At 36.9% G+C, this 20565-nt stretch overlaps 1 protein-coding gene across 1 annotated transcript in view; it reads right to left on the reverse strand.

The window, feature by feature from the left end:
• Positions 1-2966: 2966 nt before the first annotated feature.
• LOC128638649 (uncharacterized) overlaps positions 2967-20565 on the reverse strand; it is a 426945-nt gene continuing 409346 nt past the window's right edge. Inside the window, exon 5 of the mRNA XM_053690744.1 lies at positions 2967-3323. Coding sequence (XP_053546719.1) covers positions 3214-3323 — 110 coding nt within the window. The 3' untranslated portion in view covers positions 2967-3213. The remainder of the gene's footprint in view (positions 3324-20565) is intronic.

Here is a 20565-nt window from a genome sequence, read left to right on the forward strand (position 1 = left end):
CACATAAAAAATACACGTAAAACAGTTACACTCATAATAACAATATCTAATAAAAATTATTTAAAAAATGCACAAAAAAGTTGTAAGGGCTCAAAGATATGATGTCTTAGGTGTTAGAAAAAAAAAGTCTGAAAAGGGTTTTAACATATACAAACTTATACATGTCTAAATATATATGTATGTGTATATATATGTGTACATAAATACATATATATAGACATGTATATGAGTGCATTGGATCCCTTTGCTGTCAAGTAGATGAAAACATGAAAAAGCATAATTATGCAATATTCATATTTAATAAAGTTTTATACTGTGTATGTACTGTAAATATTTCACATTCCAATGTTCCTCATATAGTAGAATATGTTCCCAAGTATTTTAAAATAGATATTCCTATTTATATCTGTATATAACTATACATATATATATAATCATATATACATATATATATATATTTTTATATAATGTAAATATTTGCATAAGAAATTAGTACATCTAAGCAAGTATCCCCGCTTGCTTTCCCCCAGAAATTCTTAATATGCAAAGTTTCTAATTTCTTATGCAAATATTTACATTGAATTAATTTTGAGACATGGAGGATTTTAATTTCAGTTTTTTATCTCCCCCCCCCATAATTTTAATGAATTTTGGTTTAACCATGAAAATAGCTTTTCTAATGCAGCAATCAGAAATCTAACTCCTACTGATGAGTTCTAAAAAGAACGAAACAGGCTTGTCTAGTGAGTGATTTCTGGTTTGCTGTCATATTCCTGTTTAAAAGGATCGCTGTGTTAAAACAGTATTTTTGAAGCAAAAAAACTGAGAATTTGCATACCTAATTTGCATATCTTACCCACAATTCTCTTGTGCATTGGAAACTTTGCATATTAAGAATTTCTGGGGGAAAGCAAGCGGGGATACTTGCTTAGATGTACTAATTTCTTATGCAAATATTTACATTGAATTAATTTTGAGACATGGAGGATTTTAATTTCAGTTTTTTATCTCCCCCCCCCCCCATAATTTTAATGAATTTTGGTTTAACCATGAAAATAGCTTTTCTAATGCAGCAATCAGAAATCTAACTCCTACTGATGAGTTCTAAAAAGAACGAAACAGGCTTGTCTAGTGAGTGATTTCTGGTTTGCTGTCATATTCCTGTTTAAAAGGATCGCTGTGTTAAAACAGTATTTTTGAAGCAAAAAAACTGAGAATTTGCATACCTAATTTGCATATCTTGCCCACAATTTTCTTGTGCATTGGAAACTTTGCATATTAAGAATTTCTGGGGGAAAGCAAGCGGGGATACTTGCTTAGATGTACTAATTTCTTATGCAAATATTTACATTGAATTAATTTTGAGACATGGAGGATTTTAATTTCAGTTTTTTATCTCCCCCCCCCCCCATAATTTTAATGAATTTTGGTTTAACCATGAAAATAGCTTTTCTAATGCAGCAATCAGAAATCTAACTCCTACTGATGAGTTCTAAAAAGAACGAAACAGGCTTGTCTAGTGAGTGATTTCTGGTTTGCTGTCATATTCCTGTTTAAAAGGATCGCTGTGTTAAAACAGTATTTTTGAAGCAAAAAAAATGAGAATTTGCATACCTAATTTGCATATCTTACCCACAATTCTCTTGTGCATTGGAAACTTTGCATATTAAGAATTTCTGGGGGAAAGCAAGCGGGGATACTTGCTTAGATGTACTAATTTCTTATGCAAATATTTACATTGAATTAATTTTGAGACATGGAGGATTTTAATTTCAGTTTTTTATCTCCCCCCCCCCCATAATTTTAATGAATTTTGGTTTAACCATGAAAATAGCTTTTCTAATGCAGCAATCAGAAATCTAACTCCTACTGATGAGTTCTAAAAAGAACGAAACAGGCTTGTCTAGTGAGTGATTTCTGGTTTGCTGTCATATTCCTGTTTAAAAGGATCGCTGTGTTAAAACAGTATTTTTGAAGCAAAAAAACTGAGAATTTGCATACCTAATTTGCATATCTTACCCACAATTCTCTTGTGCATTGGAAACTTTGCATATTAAGAATTTCTGGGGGAAAGCAAGCGGGGATACTTGCTTAGATGTACTAATTTCTTATGCAAATATTTACATTGAATTAATTTTGAGACATGGAGGATTTTAATTTCAGTTTTTTATCTCCCCCCCCCATAATTTTAATGAATTTTGGTTTAACCATGAAAATAGCTTTTCTAATGCAGCAATCAGAAATCTAACTCCTACTGATGAGTTCTAAAAAGAACGAAACAGGCATGTCTAGTGAGTGATTTCTGGTTTGCTGTCATATTCCTGTTTAAAAGGATCGCTGTGTTAAAACAGTATTTTTGAAGCAAAAAAACTGAGAATTTGCATATCTTACCCACAATTCTCTTGTGCATTGGAAACTTTGCATATTAAGAATTTCTGGGGGAAAGCAAGCGGGGATACTTGCTTAGATGTACTAATTTCTTATGCAAATATTTACATTGAATTATTTTTATATATAAATTACCAGAATACCATCAGATATATATAGAAATATGTATTTATGAATAAATAGAACATATTCTGCTATCTGAAGAACATTGGAATGTGAAATATTAATATTTTCATGTCGGGTTAGCGCACTGGAGAAAATGTAATCGGGGTTAGTGCCTGAGTAGTTTTTTTTTTCATTTTTCTTGCTCCATTGACTTCTATGGTACGGCTTTTAACGCGCGTTGTGTTTTACTTTCAACATGCACAAAAAACTACTTCAAGTGAAGTTAACACATGAGCGGGAGTATTAAATAATGCACCACTAGTAATCTAACCCTATAATGGTTATCGTGAAACATAAAAAGTATCCATTTTCTTAATACTGAGTCTTTGTTTTTCCCATTTTATATTAAAATATTTGTATGTGGCTTATAATAGGTATACATTAAAACTTAAGATCAAATAACAAGCAAGTCGTGCAACAAAAGATGCAGTTTTTTTATGCATTCTATTTCTTTATTTATGAATATACTATTAATAAGCAGGCAAGGAAAGAAGCCCATAATTATATAGTAGGCTAGTTTTTAGAAAGCACATGACCTTTTATAATCTCTTCTGCTATTGGTTATTTCTAATTTTCTTTTTTGTTTCCTCAATATCCTTTTCAGGGTGGTTCAAAAAAATTGTTTCCAGTGTCTTTTCATTGTGTCTTAGAGAACGATGGCTATTTAGTATTTTGCAAATTATCCAAATGTTTATATACAATGATTCCAGTGACAATAAAAATAATTGTTGCCAGCAGAAGGCGGATAATGTTCCCCGTTGTATAGTCATCTGGAAGAAAAGAGATAAACAACATTATATTAATAAATTATAAAATGCAAACTTTACATACACTAGAGATGTGTGGTACAATAATGCTCAGAAATGTTTTAATTTAGTTTCAAAATTCTATAAACATTTAAAGGGGCATTAAAGTGCAAAAACTAGCTCATAGCATAGGCATAACTGACCCTGAAAATCTAATAGTACATTTTTACTATTTGTTTGCATGAACTTGCAGTAATTTACACTCCCTATATTTTGTACATGTCTAATAAAGGTGCAAACAAAATGTCTGGTTATTTTAAGAGTAATAGGTATTTCTACTGCTTCAATGCAACATTTTGATAGATATTTGCTAAAATACGTTGATGAATTACGTAAATTGGAGTCTGGTTGGGAAACTTTTGTTGTAAGATTAAAGGGCCATGAAACCCACATTTTTTCTTTCATGATTTAGAAAGAGAATGCAATTTTAAACATCTTTCTAATTTACTTATATTATGTAATTTGTTTTATTCTCTTGATATTCTTTGCTGAAAAGCATATCTAGATATGCTCAGTAGCTGCTGATTGGTTGCTGCACATAGAAGCCTTGTGTGATTGGCTCACCATGTGCATTGCTTTTTCTTCAACTAAGGATATCTAAAAAATGAAGCAAAATAAATAATAGACGTAAATTGTAATGTTGTTTAAATTTGTATTCTCTATCTGAATCATGAAAGAAAGATTTGGGGTTTAGTGGCCCTTTAAGTTTGTGATTATTGCATTGGTGGCTCATCCATTTAGGCAGCATGAAGCCGGCCCCAGTATTTAAAATGTTCCCCAAAAATAAAAATGGTGTCTGCCACCCTGTTATATTTTTTATCATAATCTCTATGTTTTCCATGCTTATAAAAAATATTTATATTTAATCCAAATAAATACGTTAGAGAATTTAATCAAATTTGTCCATAGACTTTTTTATGTAATTCTTATTTTTCCTTTTCTCTCTCCCTTTTTCTCCTAATTAGTATCAAGAACAGCTCATCTAGTGGCTTTAATGTTTCGGTACAGGAAGGGCTAGAAGGTTTTTAGCCCCACTGTCCTACACATAATATTGTAAAAAAAGAAATTGCTGGGAATTATGCACCGCCAGTGATCAATTATAGAGTCCTGCCTCAGAGTACATTGTCACCCCAGTGATTTGTTATAGAGAGTCCTTCCTCAGAGTACATTGTCACCCCAGTGATTTCCTATAGAGAGTCCTGCCTCAGAGTACATTGTCACCCCAGTGATTTGTTATAGAGAGTCCTTCCTCAGAGTACATTGTCACCCCCAGTGATTTGTTATAGAGAGTCCTTCCTCAGAGTACATTGTCACCCCAGTGATTTGTTATAGAGAGCCCTGCCTCAGAGTACATTGTCACCCCCAGTGATTTGTTATAGAGAGTCCTGCCTCAGAGTACATTGTCACCCACAGTGATTTGTTATAGAGAGTCCTGCCTCAGAGTACATTGTCACCCCCAGTGATTTGTTATAGAGAGTCCTGCCTCAGAGTACATTGTCACCTCCAGTGATTTGTTATAGAGAGTCCTGCTTGCAGAGTACATTGTCACCCCCAGTGATTTGTTATAGAGAGTCCTGCCTCAGAGTGCATTGTCACCCCCAGTGATTTGTTATAGAGAGTCCTGCCTCAGAGTACATTGTCACCCCCCCAGTGATTTGTTATAGAGAGTCCTGCTTGCAGAGTACATTGTCAGTAGAGAGTCCTACCTCCTGCAGTGTACATTGTCACCTCCAGTGACCTGTTATAGAGTCCTGTCTGCAGTGTAACTTGTTAGAATATAATTACAATGAGACAGACAAGTGCTGGCCACCAGTGCAAGATAGGCATTAACTAATATTATGACATGTGAGTAAGTGATATAGGTAGGTAGATTAGCTCTCCACTCTCCTGAGATGATCTTAGACATCTCATCAGTGTTGCAAGGTCCCTCAAAGAATTTTAGGCAAATTTTATCTTGAGAACTGTTTATCTCACTATGCTGGTTCTGGATGTGAAGGAGAGACACTTACATTTAATATAATGCTCAAATAATTTTTTTGCTAAATTTCTCTCCATGCTGGTACACTATACACCTTTTAATCCGTATAAAGCATTTTTAATTAATATTTATATTTTATCATATAGTGTATATATGAGTGTAATAGTTTATTTTAATATGTTTTGAATGTGATTTGTGAACATTTTTTTAATCCTTACAGTATATGTTAGGTCTGATGTTGTGCTAATTTTTCAACTGCAGTTTCTGTTTGAGCTCCAGCACAACCATTTACTTTCAACTTGTAATATGCGCACTAGTTAGCGAGGTTGCGATATTGCTTATTGCGTCACCACAAAACATTAGCTCGCTACTTGTAATCTAACCCATTGTTACTAAACCAAGCTACTGTTGATGCCTATGCTTCTGTAATGATAAGGCAGATACAGTGGGGCAAAAAAGTATTTAGTCAGCCACCAATTGTGCAAGTTCTCCCACTTAAGAAGATGAGAGAGGCCTGTAATGTTAATCATAGATATACCTTAACTATGAGAGACAAAATGTGGAAACAAATCCAGACAATCACATTGTCTGATTTGGAAAGAATTTATTTGCATATTATGGTGGAAAATAAGTATTTGGTCAATATCAAAAGTTCATCTCAATACTTTGTTATATATCCTTTGTTGGCAATGACAGAGGTCAAACGTTTTCTGTAAGTCTTCACAAGGTTGTCACACACTCTTGCTGGTATGTTGGCCCATTCCTGCATGCAGATCTCCTCTAGAGCAGTGATGTTTTGGGGCTGTCGCTGGGCAACACAGACTTTCAACTCCCTCCAAAGGTTTTTTATGGGGTTGAGATCTGGAGACTGGCTAGGCCACCCCAGGACCTTGAAATGCTTCTTACGAAGCCACTCCTTTGTTACCCGGGCGGTGTGTTTGGGATCATTGTCATGCTGAAAGACCCAGCCACATTTCATCTTCAATGCCCTTGTTGATGGAAGGAGGTTTGCACTAAAAATCTCACGATACATGGCCCCATTCATTCTTTCATGTACACGGATCAGTCGTCCTGTTCCCTTTGCAGAGAATCAGCCCAAAAGCATGATGTTGCCACCCCCATGCTTCACAGTAGGTATGGTGTTCTTTGGTTGCAACTCAGCATTCTCTCTCCTCCAAACACGACGAGTTGTGTTCCTACCAAACAGTTCTACTTTGGTTTCATCTGACCATATGACATTCTCCCAATCCGCTTCTGGATCATCCAAATGCTCTCTAGCATACTTCAGATGGGCCCGGACATGTACTGGCTTAAGCAGGGGGACACGTCTGGCACTGCAAGATCTGAGTCCCTGGCGGTGTAGTGTGTTACTGATGGTAGCCTTTGTTACGTTGGTCCCAGCTCTCTGCAGGTCATTCACTAGGTCCCCCCATGTGGTTCTGGGATGTTTGCTCATTGTTCTTGTGATCATTTTGACCCCACGGGGTGAGATCTTGCGTGGAGCCCCAGATCAAGGGAGATTATCAGTGGTCTTGTATGTCTTCCATTTTCTAATTATTGCTCCCACAGTTGACTTCTTCACACCAAGCTGCTTGCCTATTGCAGATTCAGTCTTCCCAGCCTGGTGCAGGTCTACAATTTTGTTTCTGGTGTCCTTCGACAGCTCTTTGGTCTTCACCATAGTGGAGTTTGGAGTGTGACTGTTTGAGGTTGTGGACAGGTGTCTTTTATACTGATAACAAGTTCAAACAGGTGCCATTAATACAGGTAATGAGTGGAGGACAGAGGAGCCTCTTAAAGAAGAAGATACAGGTCTGTGAAAGCCAGAAATCTTGCATGTTTGTAGGTGACCAAATACTTATTTTCCACCATAATATGCAAATAAATTCTTTCCAAATCAGACAATGTGATTGTCTGGATTTGTTTCCACATTTTGTCTCTCATAGTTGAGGTATACCTATGATGAAAATTACAGGCCTCTCTCATCTTCTTAAGTGGGAGAACTTGCAAAATTGGTGGCTGACTAAATACTTTTTTGCCCCACTGTATATTTTATACCAACATTATGCTTATGTAAACCCAGGGAGTGTAAAGGGTTAAAGGGACATGAAACCCAAACATTTTCTTTCATGATTCAGATAGAGAATACAATTTTAAACAGCTTTCTAATTTACTTCTATTATTAAATTTGTTTCATTCTCTTGGTGTCATTTTTTGAAGGAGCAGAAATGCACTAATGGTTTCTAACTGAACACATGGGTGAACCAATCACAATCGATATATATATATGCAGCCACCAATCAACAGCTAGAACCTAGGTTCTCTGCTGCTCCTGAGCTTGCCTAAATAAACCTTTCGGCAAAGGATAACAAGAGAAGGAAGCAAATTTAACAATGGAAGTAAATTGGAAAGTTGTTTAAAATTGTATTATCTATCTGATACATGAAAGAAAAAGTTTGTGTTTTATGTCCCTTTAAGGAAATGTCACTTTATGCGCCAATCATGTGTTTTCAAGTTTTTCCTGGCAAAATACTATTTGGGAGGGTTCAGGAAAGTTAGTGCTGCACAGGTTAGAAGAAGGAGCTAGTTCCCCCAAGTCAAGTAGGCCTTAGTCGGTGACCTACCACCAGAAAGGACCACAGCTGGAGAGCAATATCTTCCAACTGCAGGGAGGCTTCTGCAGGTAGGCAGTGAGCACTCAAGCCTCTCTGAAAATTAAGCTAGTTGAGTCAGATTTGACCTTGGAGAAAGAAGCTGTTGTGACTAGTCTCCAGATTGCAAGACTGGACTGTTCCTATGCTTACAATGCACAAAAAAGGTACAACGGAGAATGTGAGGAAATAATGCATATTACATAATGCACATAAAAAAGTTTAATTTTAACACTACATTAGCAAGTTTTGTAACATAAAGCATTATTCTTATAATTGTAATAGGTTTAATTTTTGAGAATAAGCTTATTGTGCATTCTGAGCTATATATTTGCTTTTAAAGTGCACAGACACAAAACTATTTAAAGGGACAGTCAAGTCCAAAAAACCCTTTCATGATTTAAATAGGGCATGTAATTTTAAACAACTTCCCAATTTATTTTTATCACCAATTTTGCTTTGTTCTCTTGGTATTCTTAGTTGAAAGCTAAACCTAGGAGTTTCATATGCTAATTTCTTCGACCTTGAAGACTGCCTCTAATCTGAATGCATTTTGACCACTAGAGGGCATTAGTTCATGTGTTTCATATAGATAACATTGAGCTCATGCACGTGAAGTGACCTAGGAGAGAGCACTGATTGGCTAAAATGCAAGTCTGTCAAAATAACTGAAATAAGGGGGCAGTCAGCAGAAGCTTAGGTAGAAGCTAATTACAGAGGTAAAACGTGTATTTCTATAACAGTGTTGGTTATGCAAAACTGGGGAATGGGTAATAAAGGGATTATCTATCTTTTTAAACAACAACAATTCTGGTGTTGACTGTCCCTTTAAAGGAATAGTCAAGTCCAAAAAACCTTTAATGATTCAAATAGGGCATGTAATATTAAACAACTTTCTTATTTACTTTTATCACCAATTTTGCTTTGTTCTCTCGGTATTCTTGAAAGCTAAACCTAGGAGGTTCATATGCTAATTTCTTAGAACTTGAAGGCTGCCTCAGGAAAAACTTGAAAACCCAGGACATACTTGCAAACGAGAGAAATCTCAATGTATCCTTCCTGGTAAAATATTTTATAAATAAATAATAAATAAATAAATAAATAAATAAATAAATGCATTTTGACAGTTTTTCACCATTAGAGGGCGTTAGTTCATGTGTTTCATATAGATAACATTGAGCTCATGCACGTGAATTTACCGTGGAGTGAGCACTGATTGGCTAAAATGCAAGTCTGTTAAAAAAAACTGTAATAAGGGGTCAGTCTGCAGAGGCTTAGATACAAAGTAATCACAGAGGTAAAAAGTGTATTATTATAACTATGTTGGTTATGCAAAACTGAGGAATCAGTAATTAAGGGATTATCTATCTTTTAAAACAACAAAAATTCTGGTGTTGACTATCCCTTTTAGCTTAATGTTCCATTGTGAAGCTGTGATGCACCTGCCTTACTATATAGATCCAAACACATTTATAAAATCCTCTCCAGTGTTCTGTCTTTTACATTACTAAATCCTGGTCAGCAAACATTTGTTGCTTGAAGGCAATAATGAAAAATCCCTACCTTATTCAGGAACTTTCAATATGCAGTTTGTTTGTGGCACAGGGTTTTAATGTGGATAATCTCAATTGATACATTATCAGTAACTTTTTAAAATAATGCTATAGCATGAAAGCAAACTGAGCACATTTTTTAAAGAATTTTAAAGGTTCTTATGAGAAAATCCTCTCTGCCATGCAAAAAAACTTAGGTGTTGTATAAGTAATAAAACTAACAGCTAATATATTATTATAAATAGGGTTTCAAACAGGAACACAAAGAATCTTCTAATAACATTTCCTTATTATTTTATTACTTATTGCATATTTTCTAATTATGGGCTCTTTAATGTTGAATTAACAAGATTTGTACCTCTAATGTATACCTTCTGGTACATAACTCATTAGGATAAATGTATATATCTTCACAAAGCTAGTTCATAATCTCTTATTAAGATTAGTCGTATTAAGATTGTATTACAAGACCAGAGACTCATATTTTGCTTTCTTTCCTTTACTACATAAATGCAGTTTTAAAAGTACACAGAAATAAATACAAATAACTGTCAATATTTGAAAAAGACAGTGAAAACAGAGTACAGACCAGTGACCAATAGAAATGGAGAACTGGTTAAACTAGAACAAAGTGACCAATCAGCTTGATAATATAGCCTATAAACTGTCCAACTTCAAACAGCAAATCCTCTTTCTTTTACTGCTTGAAGAAAGATAAGTATTGGGTTAATTTTGTGAATAAATATATATTGTTTATTGTGCTATATTTGCTTAATTTATTTTGCCATTATTTTAATTTCCATTTGTTTATTATCTCCGTTTATATTACTATCGTTTTATACTTTTTTTTGTTTTTATCCTATTTTCATTTTATTTGTTTTGTTTCATTTCATTTAAATTCTGTTTCTATTTCCTTGGTTTTTAGCTAATTTTGCTTCTTTTATCTCCTATTGCGCTCCGTTTTACTTACTGTTTGCTCTGATTGCTCTTCCGACATCCATTTTGTTTATACGCATGCGCAGTAGGGCTTCTTCTTTCTGACTGAGTAGAAGTCCCGCCTCTGTCTTTCCCGCCCTCTTTCCCTCAGTTCGGCTATTTGCTTGTTAATTGCAGTTGCAATTTTGTTGCCATCTTCATAAAAGTGATTTATTTCTATTCCGGTAGTTATATTACATTCCCTGGTCTGTGTCTCCATATAGTGATAATTTATTTAATACACATTTCTTTTTAATTTAGTCTTTTAAATTCTCAATTATTTGTATGGTGTCTGTAAGATTTTTTCCTGTTGGGGTCAATTCTTAATTATTAATTTTTAAATATTAATTACAATTTATTTATTAAATTATTAAACATCTTGATCCTGAAAAAGGAACATTTTATGATTGCTTGGGTAACCCTAGATTTAATGCTGATGATTTACATCATCCTAGGTCTGCGGAGTGGTGTCCCTCTTCAGACATTGCAGAGTTAATTAATTTCCAACTTCGTCAGCCTTTAAAAAGAGATTCTCGTAATAAAATAAGGGCTGAAGGTCCCAGACCTATTCTCCCGAATAATTCAGATTGTACCCCAGAGGTTGAGCCTAAGATCTTAAAATTTATAGGTTCCCCAGGTTTTAAGCTCAAAAAAGGAATGGATAGGGCATGGGAAATATTCCAGGATAAAATGTTAGATACTATAGGTCCTCTATCCAAACCCTTTGATTTATCAAAACAAGCAGACTACAATAATTTATTATTAGACCCAGTTATCATTAGAGAATGGCTACAGAGGATGCTTAGTATTTTAGGCAATGCCAATTCAGTTATGTATGCAGAGCGTAGAAGAAATATACTCAGAAGAATTGACCCTAGGGTTTGTAATTTTGCAGTTAACGAAATTCATTCAGACACTTATGGTTTACTATTTGGAGACACTTTCATTAAGGAATTAAATAGCTATGTTAATACCTTTTCTAATCTAAACAAAGTCAGAACTTCTATGAAAAAGATATTTTATCAAAATCGTTTTTTCCGATCAGGCCGGGAAAGGACGAGGACGTTGTCCCAGCCGTGCATCATACCCCAATCGGTCTCAATATGCGAATCAATTCACAAACCAGCAACAACAATATCAATAAAGGCAGTTCCAAAATCCAGCTAACTCTACTTTTTTCCCTTCCAGAGGGAGACCATGGAATCCAAGATTTCAACGATCAAGGCAAAGATCTCGTGCCCCTCAAGGTAAATCTTTTTCTTCCTTTTCATGTTTCTTCCCAAAACATTATAGGAGGCAGAATTGCTCTTTTTGCTCACAAATGGAACCTTATAACAAAAGATCAATGGTGTTACAAACTGCTATTTGTAACTGGCCCTTTAAATGGAAAATTGCCCTGCTTCCCTGGATTGTGGAGAAGCCTATTTGCCAGCCTCCTTCCTCATGACTATGGCCCCTGGAAGATTGTGCCCCTGAAAACGTATTAACTCTTATTGGGTGTGTATGGCCCTTTAAGAACCGTCTGGGGACATATTGTGACTTTGGTGAACAATGCCCCTTTAAGACTATGTCCCCAGACCTGTAAAATAACTTGTCCCTGGCTTTCTCCCACTTGGTTCAGTAAATAGGGCTTACTGAACCAAGTACCACACAGGCAGAGTGTTCCACAGAAAGGGAGCACTGTTACAAAAGCATTAGTTTTCATTGTGTGCCATTAAGTGCTATGTGACAGACCCTTCGGTCAGAACTAAAGAGTTAACTTTGTTCAGCTTCTAGAAGCTATTTTCTAAATACACGTTTGCTGGCATCAGCTCTAATTAAGTTTAGGGATAAACATTCCCATTGTCTAATCTCCTCCAGAGTCAGACTGCTAGTGATAAGATGGACTGCATTGTTTTCTTGTGTGTAACTTATCTGCTAAAGTAATGTAATTCATTGTGGCCTGTCACAGGGCGTTGTCTCTCTATCTAAATGTATCAAATGTGTGATTGGGGATTTTATGCCTCCCCCTGAGAGTGTCCTTTTTGCATGTAACCTCAATAAAAAGCAGGCTGGGTGTTCCAGCACTTCAGACCTCTTCTGACCCTCTAACTTGCAGCCTTGACTCATGTTTGTAGGGGACAGCTATAATCACTACAGGGATTGCTATGCTCTTCATACTCCCTTAGCTACTGAGCTCTTGTAAGAGCTCTTGTTCCTGATCCTGCTTCGCTCTACAGAAGGAAGAGGTTCACCTACTGGAGCCTGGTCGTAGGTCCAGGGCGCAGAGCAGACGGCGAGATACCAGCCCAGCAGCGGTGGTTCGTAGAGTCCGCATTACTTATGGTGGCTACGCAATAGTTATGGTGTCTACGGTGCTGATGATCCTTTGGTGAGCGCTAGGAGCATCCTTTTCTACGGTCCAACTTCCAGCCATCCTGGAGGCAACCGTAACAAATGGGTTCTTCAAACCATTTCAGGACTTTTTATTGATTTTATTTCTCCTCCTATCCAAAATTCTCTTCCTCTTCCAATAAAATTTTCAGTTTCAGACAGAACTTTGGTTCAAGACGAAATATCAAACCTTTTATCAAAACAAGCCATAGAACCGGCTTTAAATCCTCAAGATTGTTTCCTAAGCAATCTTTTTCTTGTAAAAAAGAAAAATGGCCAATTTCGTCCAGTTATAAATGTAAGATCCTTAAATGCCTTTGTTGTATATCAACATTTCAAAATGGAAGGTATTCATCTTCTCAGAGATTGCCTTCTAGACAACGATTACTTAGTCAGATTAGATCTGACAGATGCTTATCTTACAGTTCCTGTAGCTCAGGAACACAGAAAATTTCTCACCTTTGTTTGGGAAGGCAAAATTTGGAGTTTCACTTGTATGCCTTTCGGTCTGTCCTCAGCTCCTTGGATCTTCACCAAATTAATGAAACCTATAATTACTTGGCTTTGGTTACGATGCGTTCATCTTATCATCTATTTAGACGATATTTTGATTATGAATCAGAGTTCTGTCATTTTAAATTCTCAGCTCCAGCTTACTATTTATGTTCTGGAAAATTTGGGTTTCTTGGTCAACAAAGAGAAATCAGTTCTTTCTCCTACCAAATCTTTAACATTTGTGGGTTTTCAAATAGATACATTGAATTCTACACTCAGTCTACCCAGAGAAAAAACATAATTTATGTAAGAACTTACCTGATAAATTCATTTCTTTCATATTGACAAGAGTCCATGAGCTAGTGACGTATGGGATATACATTCCTACCAGGAGGGGCAAAGTTTCCCAAACCTTAAAATGCCTATAAATACACCCCTCACCACACCCACAAATCAGTTTAACGAATAGCCAAGAAGTGGGGTGATAAGAAAAAAGTGCGAAGCATATAAAATAAGGAATTGGAATAATTGTGCTTTATACAAAAAAATCATAACCACCACAAAAAAGGGTGGGCCTCATGGACTCTTGTTAATATGAAAGAAATGAATTTATCAGGTAAGTTCTTACATAAATTATGTTTTCTTTCATGTAATTAACAAGAGTCCATGAGCTAGTGACGTATGGGATAATGAATACCCAAGATGTGGATCTTTCCACACAAGAGTCACTAGAGAGGGAGGGATAAAATAAAGACAGCCAATTCCTGCTGAAAATAATCCACACCCAAAATAAAGTTTAATGAAAAACATAAGCAGAAGATTCAAACCGAAACCACTGCCTGAAGTACCTTTCTACCAAAAACTGCTTCAGAAGAAGAGAATACATCAAAATGGTAGAATTTAGTAAAAGTATGCAAAGAGGACCAAGTCGCTGCTTTGCAAATCTGATCAACTGAAGCTTCATTCCTAAACGCCCAGGAAGTAGAAACTGACCTAGTAGAATGAGCTGTAATCCTCTGAGGCGGAGTCTTACCCGATTTAACATAGGCAAGATGAATTAAAGATTTCAACCAGGATGCCAAAGAAATGGCAGAAGCTTTCTGGCCTTTTCTAGAACCAGAAAAGATGACAAATAGACTAGAAGTCTTTCGGAAAGATTTAGTAGCTTCAACATAATATTTCAAAGCTCTAACAACATCCAAAGAATGTAACGATTTCTCCTTAGAATTCTTAGGATTAGGACATAATGAAGGAACCACGATTTCTCTACTAATGTTGTTGGAATTCACAACCTTAGGTAAAAATTCAAAAGAAGTTCGCAACACCGCCTTATCCTGATGAAAAATCAGAAAAGGAGACTCACAAGAAAGAGCAGATAATTCAGAAACTCTTCTGGCAGAAGAGATGGCCAAAAGGAACAAAACTTTCCAAGAAAGCAATTTAATGTCCAATGAATGCATAGGTTCAAACGGAGGAGCTTGAAGAGCTCCCAGAACCAAATTCAAACTCCATGGAGGAGAAATTGACTTAATGACAGGTTTTATACGAACCAAAGCTTGTACAAAACAATGAATATCAGGAAGAATAGCAATCTTTATGTGAAAAAGAACAGAAAGAGCAGAGATTTGTCCTTTCAAGGAACTTGCGGACAAACCCTTATCTAAACTATCCTGAAGAAATTGTAATATTCTCGGAATTCTAAAAGAATACCAAGAAAAATGATGAGTAAGACACCAAGAAATATAAGTCTTCCAGACTCTATAATATATCTCTCTAGATACGGATTTACGAGCCTGTAACATAGTATCAATCACAGAGCCAGAGAAACCTCTTTGACTAAGAATCAAGCGTTCAATCTCCATACCTTTAAATTTAAGGATTTCAGATCCGGATGGAAAAAAGGAGCTTGCGACAGAAGGTCTGGTCTTAACGGAAGAGTCCATGGTTGGCAAGATGCCATCCGGACAAGATCCGCATACCAAAACCTGTGAGGCCATGCCGGAGCTATTAGCAGAACAAACGAGCATTCCCTCAGAATCTTGGAGATTACTCTTGGAAGAAGAACTAGAGGCGGAAAGATATAGGCAGGATGATATTTCCAAGGAAGTGATAATGCATCCACTGCCTCCGCCTGAGGATCCCGGGATCTGGACAGATACCTGGGAAGTTTTTTGTTTAGATGAGAGGCCATCAGATCTATCTCTGGAAGCCCCCACATTTGAACAATCTGAAGAAATACCTCTGGGTGAAGAGACCATTCGCCCGGATGCAACGTTTGGCGACTGAGATAATCCGCTTCCCAATTGTCTACACCTGGGATATGAACCGCAGAGATTAGACAGGAGCTGGATTCCACCCAAACCAAAATTCGAGATACTTCTTTCATAGCCAGAGGACTGTGAGTCCCTCCTTGATGATTGATGTATGCCACAGTTGTGACATTGTCTGTCTGAAAACAAATGAACGATTCTCTCTTCAGAAGAGGCCAAAACTGAAGAGCTCTGAAAATTGCACGGAGTTCCAAAATATTGATCGGTAATCTCACCTCCTGAGATTCCCAAACTCCCTGTGCCGTCAGAGATCCCCACACAGCTCCCCAACCTGTGAGACTTGCATCTGTTGAAATTACAGTCCAGGTCGGAAGAACAAAAGAAGCCCCCTGAATTAAACGATGGTGATCTGTCCACCACGTTAGAGAGTGTCGAACAATCGGTTTTAAAGATATTAATTGAGATATCTTCGTGTAATCCCTGCACCATTGGTTCAGCATACAGAGCTGAAGAGGTCGCATGTGAAAACGAGCAAAGGGGATCGCGTCCGATGCAGCAGTCATAAGACCTAGAATTTCCATGCATAAGGCTACCGAAGGGAATGATTGTGACTGAAGGTTTCGACAAGCTGTAATCAATTTTAGACGTCTCTTGTCTGTTAAAGACAGAGTCATGGACACTGAATCTATCTGGAAACCCAGAAAGGTTACCCTTGTTTGAGGAATCAAAGAACTTTTTGGTAAATTGATCCTCCAACCATGATCTTGAAGAAACAACATAAGTCGATTCGTATGAGACTCTGCTAAATGTAAAGACTGAGCAAGTACCAAGATATCGTCCAAATAAGGAAATACCACAATACCCTGTTCTCTGATTACAGACAGAAGGGCACCGAGAATCTTTGTGAAAATTCTTGGAGCTGTAGCAAGGCCAAACGGTAGAGCCACAAATTGGTAATGCTTGTCTAGAAAAGAGAATCTCAGGAACTGAAAATGATCTGGATGAATCGGAATATGCAGATATGCATCTGTAAATCTATTGTGGACATATAATTCCCTTGCTGAACAAAAGGCAATATAGTCCTTACAGTTACCATCTTGAACGTTGGTATCCTTACATAACGATTCAATAATTTTAGATCCAGAACTGGTCTGAAGGAATTCTCCTTCTTTGGTACAATGAAGAGATTTGAATAAAACCCCATCCCCTGTTCCGGAACTGGAACTGGCATAATTACTCTAGCCAACTCTAGATCTGAAACACAATTCAGAAATGCTTGAGCTTTCACTGGATTTACTGGGACACGGGAAAGAAAAAATCTCTTTGCAGGAGGTCTCATCTTGAAACCAATTCTGTACCCTTCTGAAACAATGCTCTGAATCCAAAGATTGTGAACAGAATTGATCCAAATTTCTTTGAAAAAACGTAACCTGCCCCCTACCAGCTGAACTGGAATGAGGGCCGTACCTTCATGTGAACTTGGAAGCAGGCTTTGCCTTTCTAGCAGGCTTGGATTTATTCCAGACTGGAGATGGTTTCCAAACTGAAACTGCTCCTGAGGACGAAGGATCAGGCTTTTGTTCTTTGTTGAAACGAAAGGAACGAAAACGATTGTTAGCCCTGTTTTTACCTTTAGATTTTTTATCCTGTGGTAAAAAAGTTCCTTTCCCACCAGTAACAGTTGAAATAATAGAATCCAACTGAGAACCAAATAATTTGTTTCCCTGGAAAGAAATGGAAAGTAGAGTTGATTTAGAAGCCATATCAGCATTCCAGGTCTTAAGCCATAAAGCTCTTCTGGCTAAGATAGCTAGAGACATAAACCTAACATCAACTCTAATAATATCAAAAATGGCATCACAGATAAAATTATTAGCATGCTGAAGAAGAATAATAATATCATGAGAATCACGATTTGCTACTTGTTGCGCTAGGGTTTCCAACCAAAAAGTTGAAGCTGCAGCAACATCAGCCAATGATATAGCAGGTCTAAGAAGATTACCTGAACACAGATAAGCTTTTCTTAGAAAGGATTCAATTTTTCTATCTAAAGGATCCTTAAACGAGGTACCATCTGACGTAGGAATGGTAGTACGTTTAGCAAGGGTAGAAATAGCCCCATCAACTTTAGGGATTTTGTCCCAAAATTCATCCTGTCAGGCGGAACAGGATATAATTGCTTAAAACGTTTAGAAGGAGTAAATGAATTACCCAATTTATCCCATTCTTTGGAAATCACTGCAGAAATAGCATTAGGAACAGGAAAAACTTCTGGAATAACCGCAGGAGCTTTAAAAACCTTATCCAAACGTATAGAATTAGTATCAAGAGGACTAGAATCCTCTATTTCTAAAGCAATTAGTACTTCTTTAAGTAAAGAGCGAATAAATTCCATCTTAAATAAATATGAAGATTTATCAGCATCAATCTCTGAGACAGAATCCTCTGAACCAGAAGAGTCCAAAGAATCAGAATGATGGTGTTCATTTAAAAATTCATCTGTAGAGAGAGAAGATTTAAAAGACTTTTTACGTTTACTAGAAGGAGAAATAACAGACAAAGCCTTCTTTATGGATTCAGAAACAAAATCTCTTATGTTATCAGGAACATTCTGCACCTTAGATGTTGAGGGAACTGCAACAGGCAATGGTACATTACTAAAGGAAATATTATCTGCTTTAACAAGTTTGTCATGACAATTATTACAAACAACAGCTGGAGGAATAGCTACCAAAAATTTACAGCAGATACACTTAGCTTTGGTAGATCCAGCAGGCAGTGATTTTCCTGTAGTATCTTCTGGCTCAGATGCAACGTGAGACATCTTGCAATATGTAAGAGAAAAAACAACATATAAAGTAAAATAGATCAAATTCCTTATAAGACAGTTTCAGGAATGGGAAAGAATGCCAAATATCAAGCTTCTAGCAACCAGAAGCAAATAAAAAATGAGACTGAAATAATGTGGAGACAAAAACGACGCCCATATTTTTTAGCGCCAAATAAGACGCCCACATTATTTGGCGCCTAAATGCTTTTGGCGCCAAAAATGACGCCACATCCGGAACGCCGACATTTTTGGCGCAAAATAACGTCAAAAAATGACGTAACTTCCGGCGACACGTATGACTCCGGAAACGGAAAAGAATTTTTGCGCCAAAAAAGTCCGCGCCAAGAATGACGCAATAAAATGAAGCATTTTCAGCCCCCGCGAGCCTAACAGCCCACAGGGAAAAAAGTCAAATTTTTGAGGTAAGAAAAATATGATAAATCAATGCATAATCCCAAATATGAAACTGACTGTCTGAAAATAAGGAAAGTTGAACATTCTGAGTCAAGGCAAATAAATGTTTGAATACATATATTTAGAACTTTATAAATAAAGTGCCCAACCATAGCTTAGAGTGTCACAGAAAATAAGACTTACTTACCCCAGGACACTCATCTACATGTTTGTAGAAAGCCAAACCAGTACTGAAACGAGAATCAGTAGAGGAAATGGTAAATATAAGAGTATATCGTCGATCTGAAAAGGGAGGTAAGAGATGAATCTCTACGACCGATAACAGAGAACCTTATGAAATAGACCCCGTAGAAGGAGATCACTGCATTCAATAGGCAATACTCTCTTCACATCCCTCTGACATTCACTGCACGCTGAGAGGAAAACCGGGCTCCAACTTGCTGCGGAGCGCATATCAACGTAGAATCTAGCACAAACTTACTTCACCACCTCCCTTGGAGGCAAAGTTTGTAAAACTGATTTGTGGGTGTGGTGAGGGGTGTATTTATAGGCATTTTAAGGTTTGGGAAACTTTGCCCCTCCTGGTAGGAATGTATATCCCATACGTCACTAGCTCATGGACTCTTGTTAATTACATGAAAGAAAAATGTGAATATCAAGAAAGAAATTTCAAAAACTCTTTCTTTATCTTTGGTTCCCATCATGACTATAGCCAGAATAGCTGGGTTACTCTCATCCTCTATTCAGGCTATTTTCCCTGCTCCTCTTCATTACAGGGAACTTCAACGTTTGAACATATTCCATCTTCAGAAAGGTCTTTCATATTCTCACTTGATCCCTCTATCTTCAGAAGCCAAAGAAGAACTTTCATGGTGGCTCTCCCATATAGAAGCTTGGAATAGGAGAGACATTTTTGGGAAAGCTCTGGATTTAATTATAGAATCCGATGCCAGTCGTTCGGGCTGGGGAGCTCGTTGCGGCCCTTCAATTACGGGTGGAAAATGGTTTTCAGAAGAAAAAAGTTTTCAACTGCTTAGAACTTTTGGCAGGTTCATTTGCAGTCAAGAGTTTTGTCAAAGATTCTTTGCCAGTGTCTATTTTACTGGACAATATTTCTGCAGTACGTTATCTGAATCATCTTAGTGATACAAAATCGAGAGATTTATCGATTATTATGAAAGATTTCTATCACCTTTGCTTGGACAGAAATATTTCTGTCAAAGCAGAATATATTCCAGGTTTATCCAATGTCGCAGCGGATTGGGGTTCTCGTTATCTGACAGACTCGAGCGATTGGAAACTTCACACTCAATTTTTTAATTTGCTTCAGTCTCTGAGGACCCTTTTCGATGGATCTGTTCGCTTCGAGACTGAATTTTCAGATTCGTCTTTATTTCAGTTAGCGTCCAGATCCAGATGCCTTGACGATCAATGCATTTCTCCCCCCCTGGCCTCTTCAGACAGCGTATGTGTTTCCCCCATTTTCCATGATTCAGAGAACCATATCAGTAGTCCGACGGGATCTCCTTTCAATTCTCCTAATCACTCCCCTTTGGCCATCTCAACCCTGGTATCCATCCCTTCTAGAGTTCTCTGTCAAACATCCTGTTCATCTTCCTCTTTTTCCTCTTCTTTTATCAGATACAGAAGGTCTTCCTCATGATCTT

The sequence above is a fragment of the Bombina bombina genome, chromosome 8 (genome assembly GCF_027579735.1).
Source record: "Bombina bombina isolate aBomBom1 chromosome 8, aBomBom1.pri, whole genome shotgun sequence".
Lineage (NCBI taxonomy): Eukaryota > Metazoa > Chordata > Amphibia > Anura > Bombinatoridae > Bombina > Bombina bombina.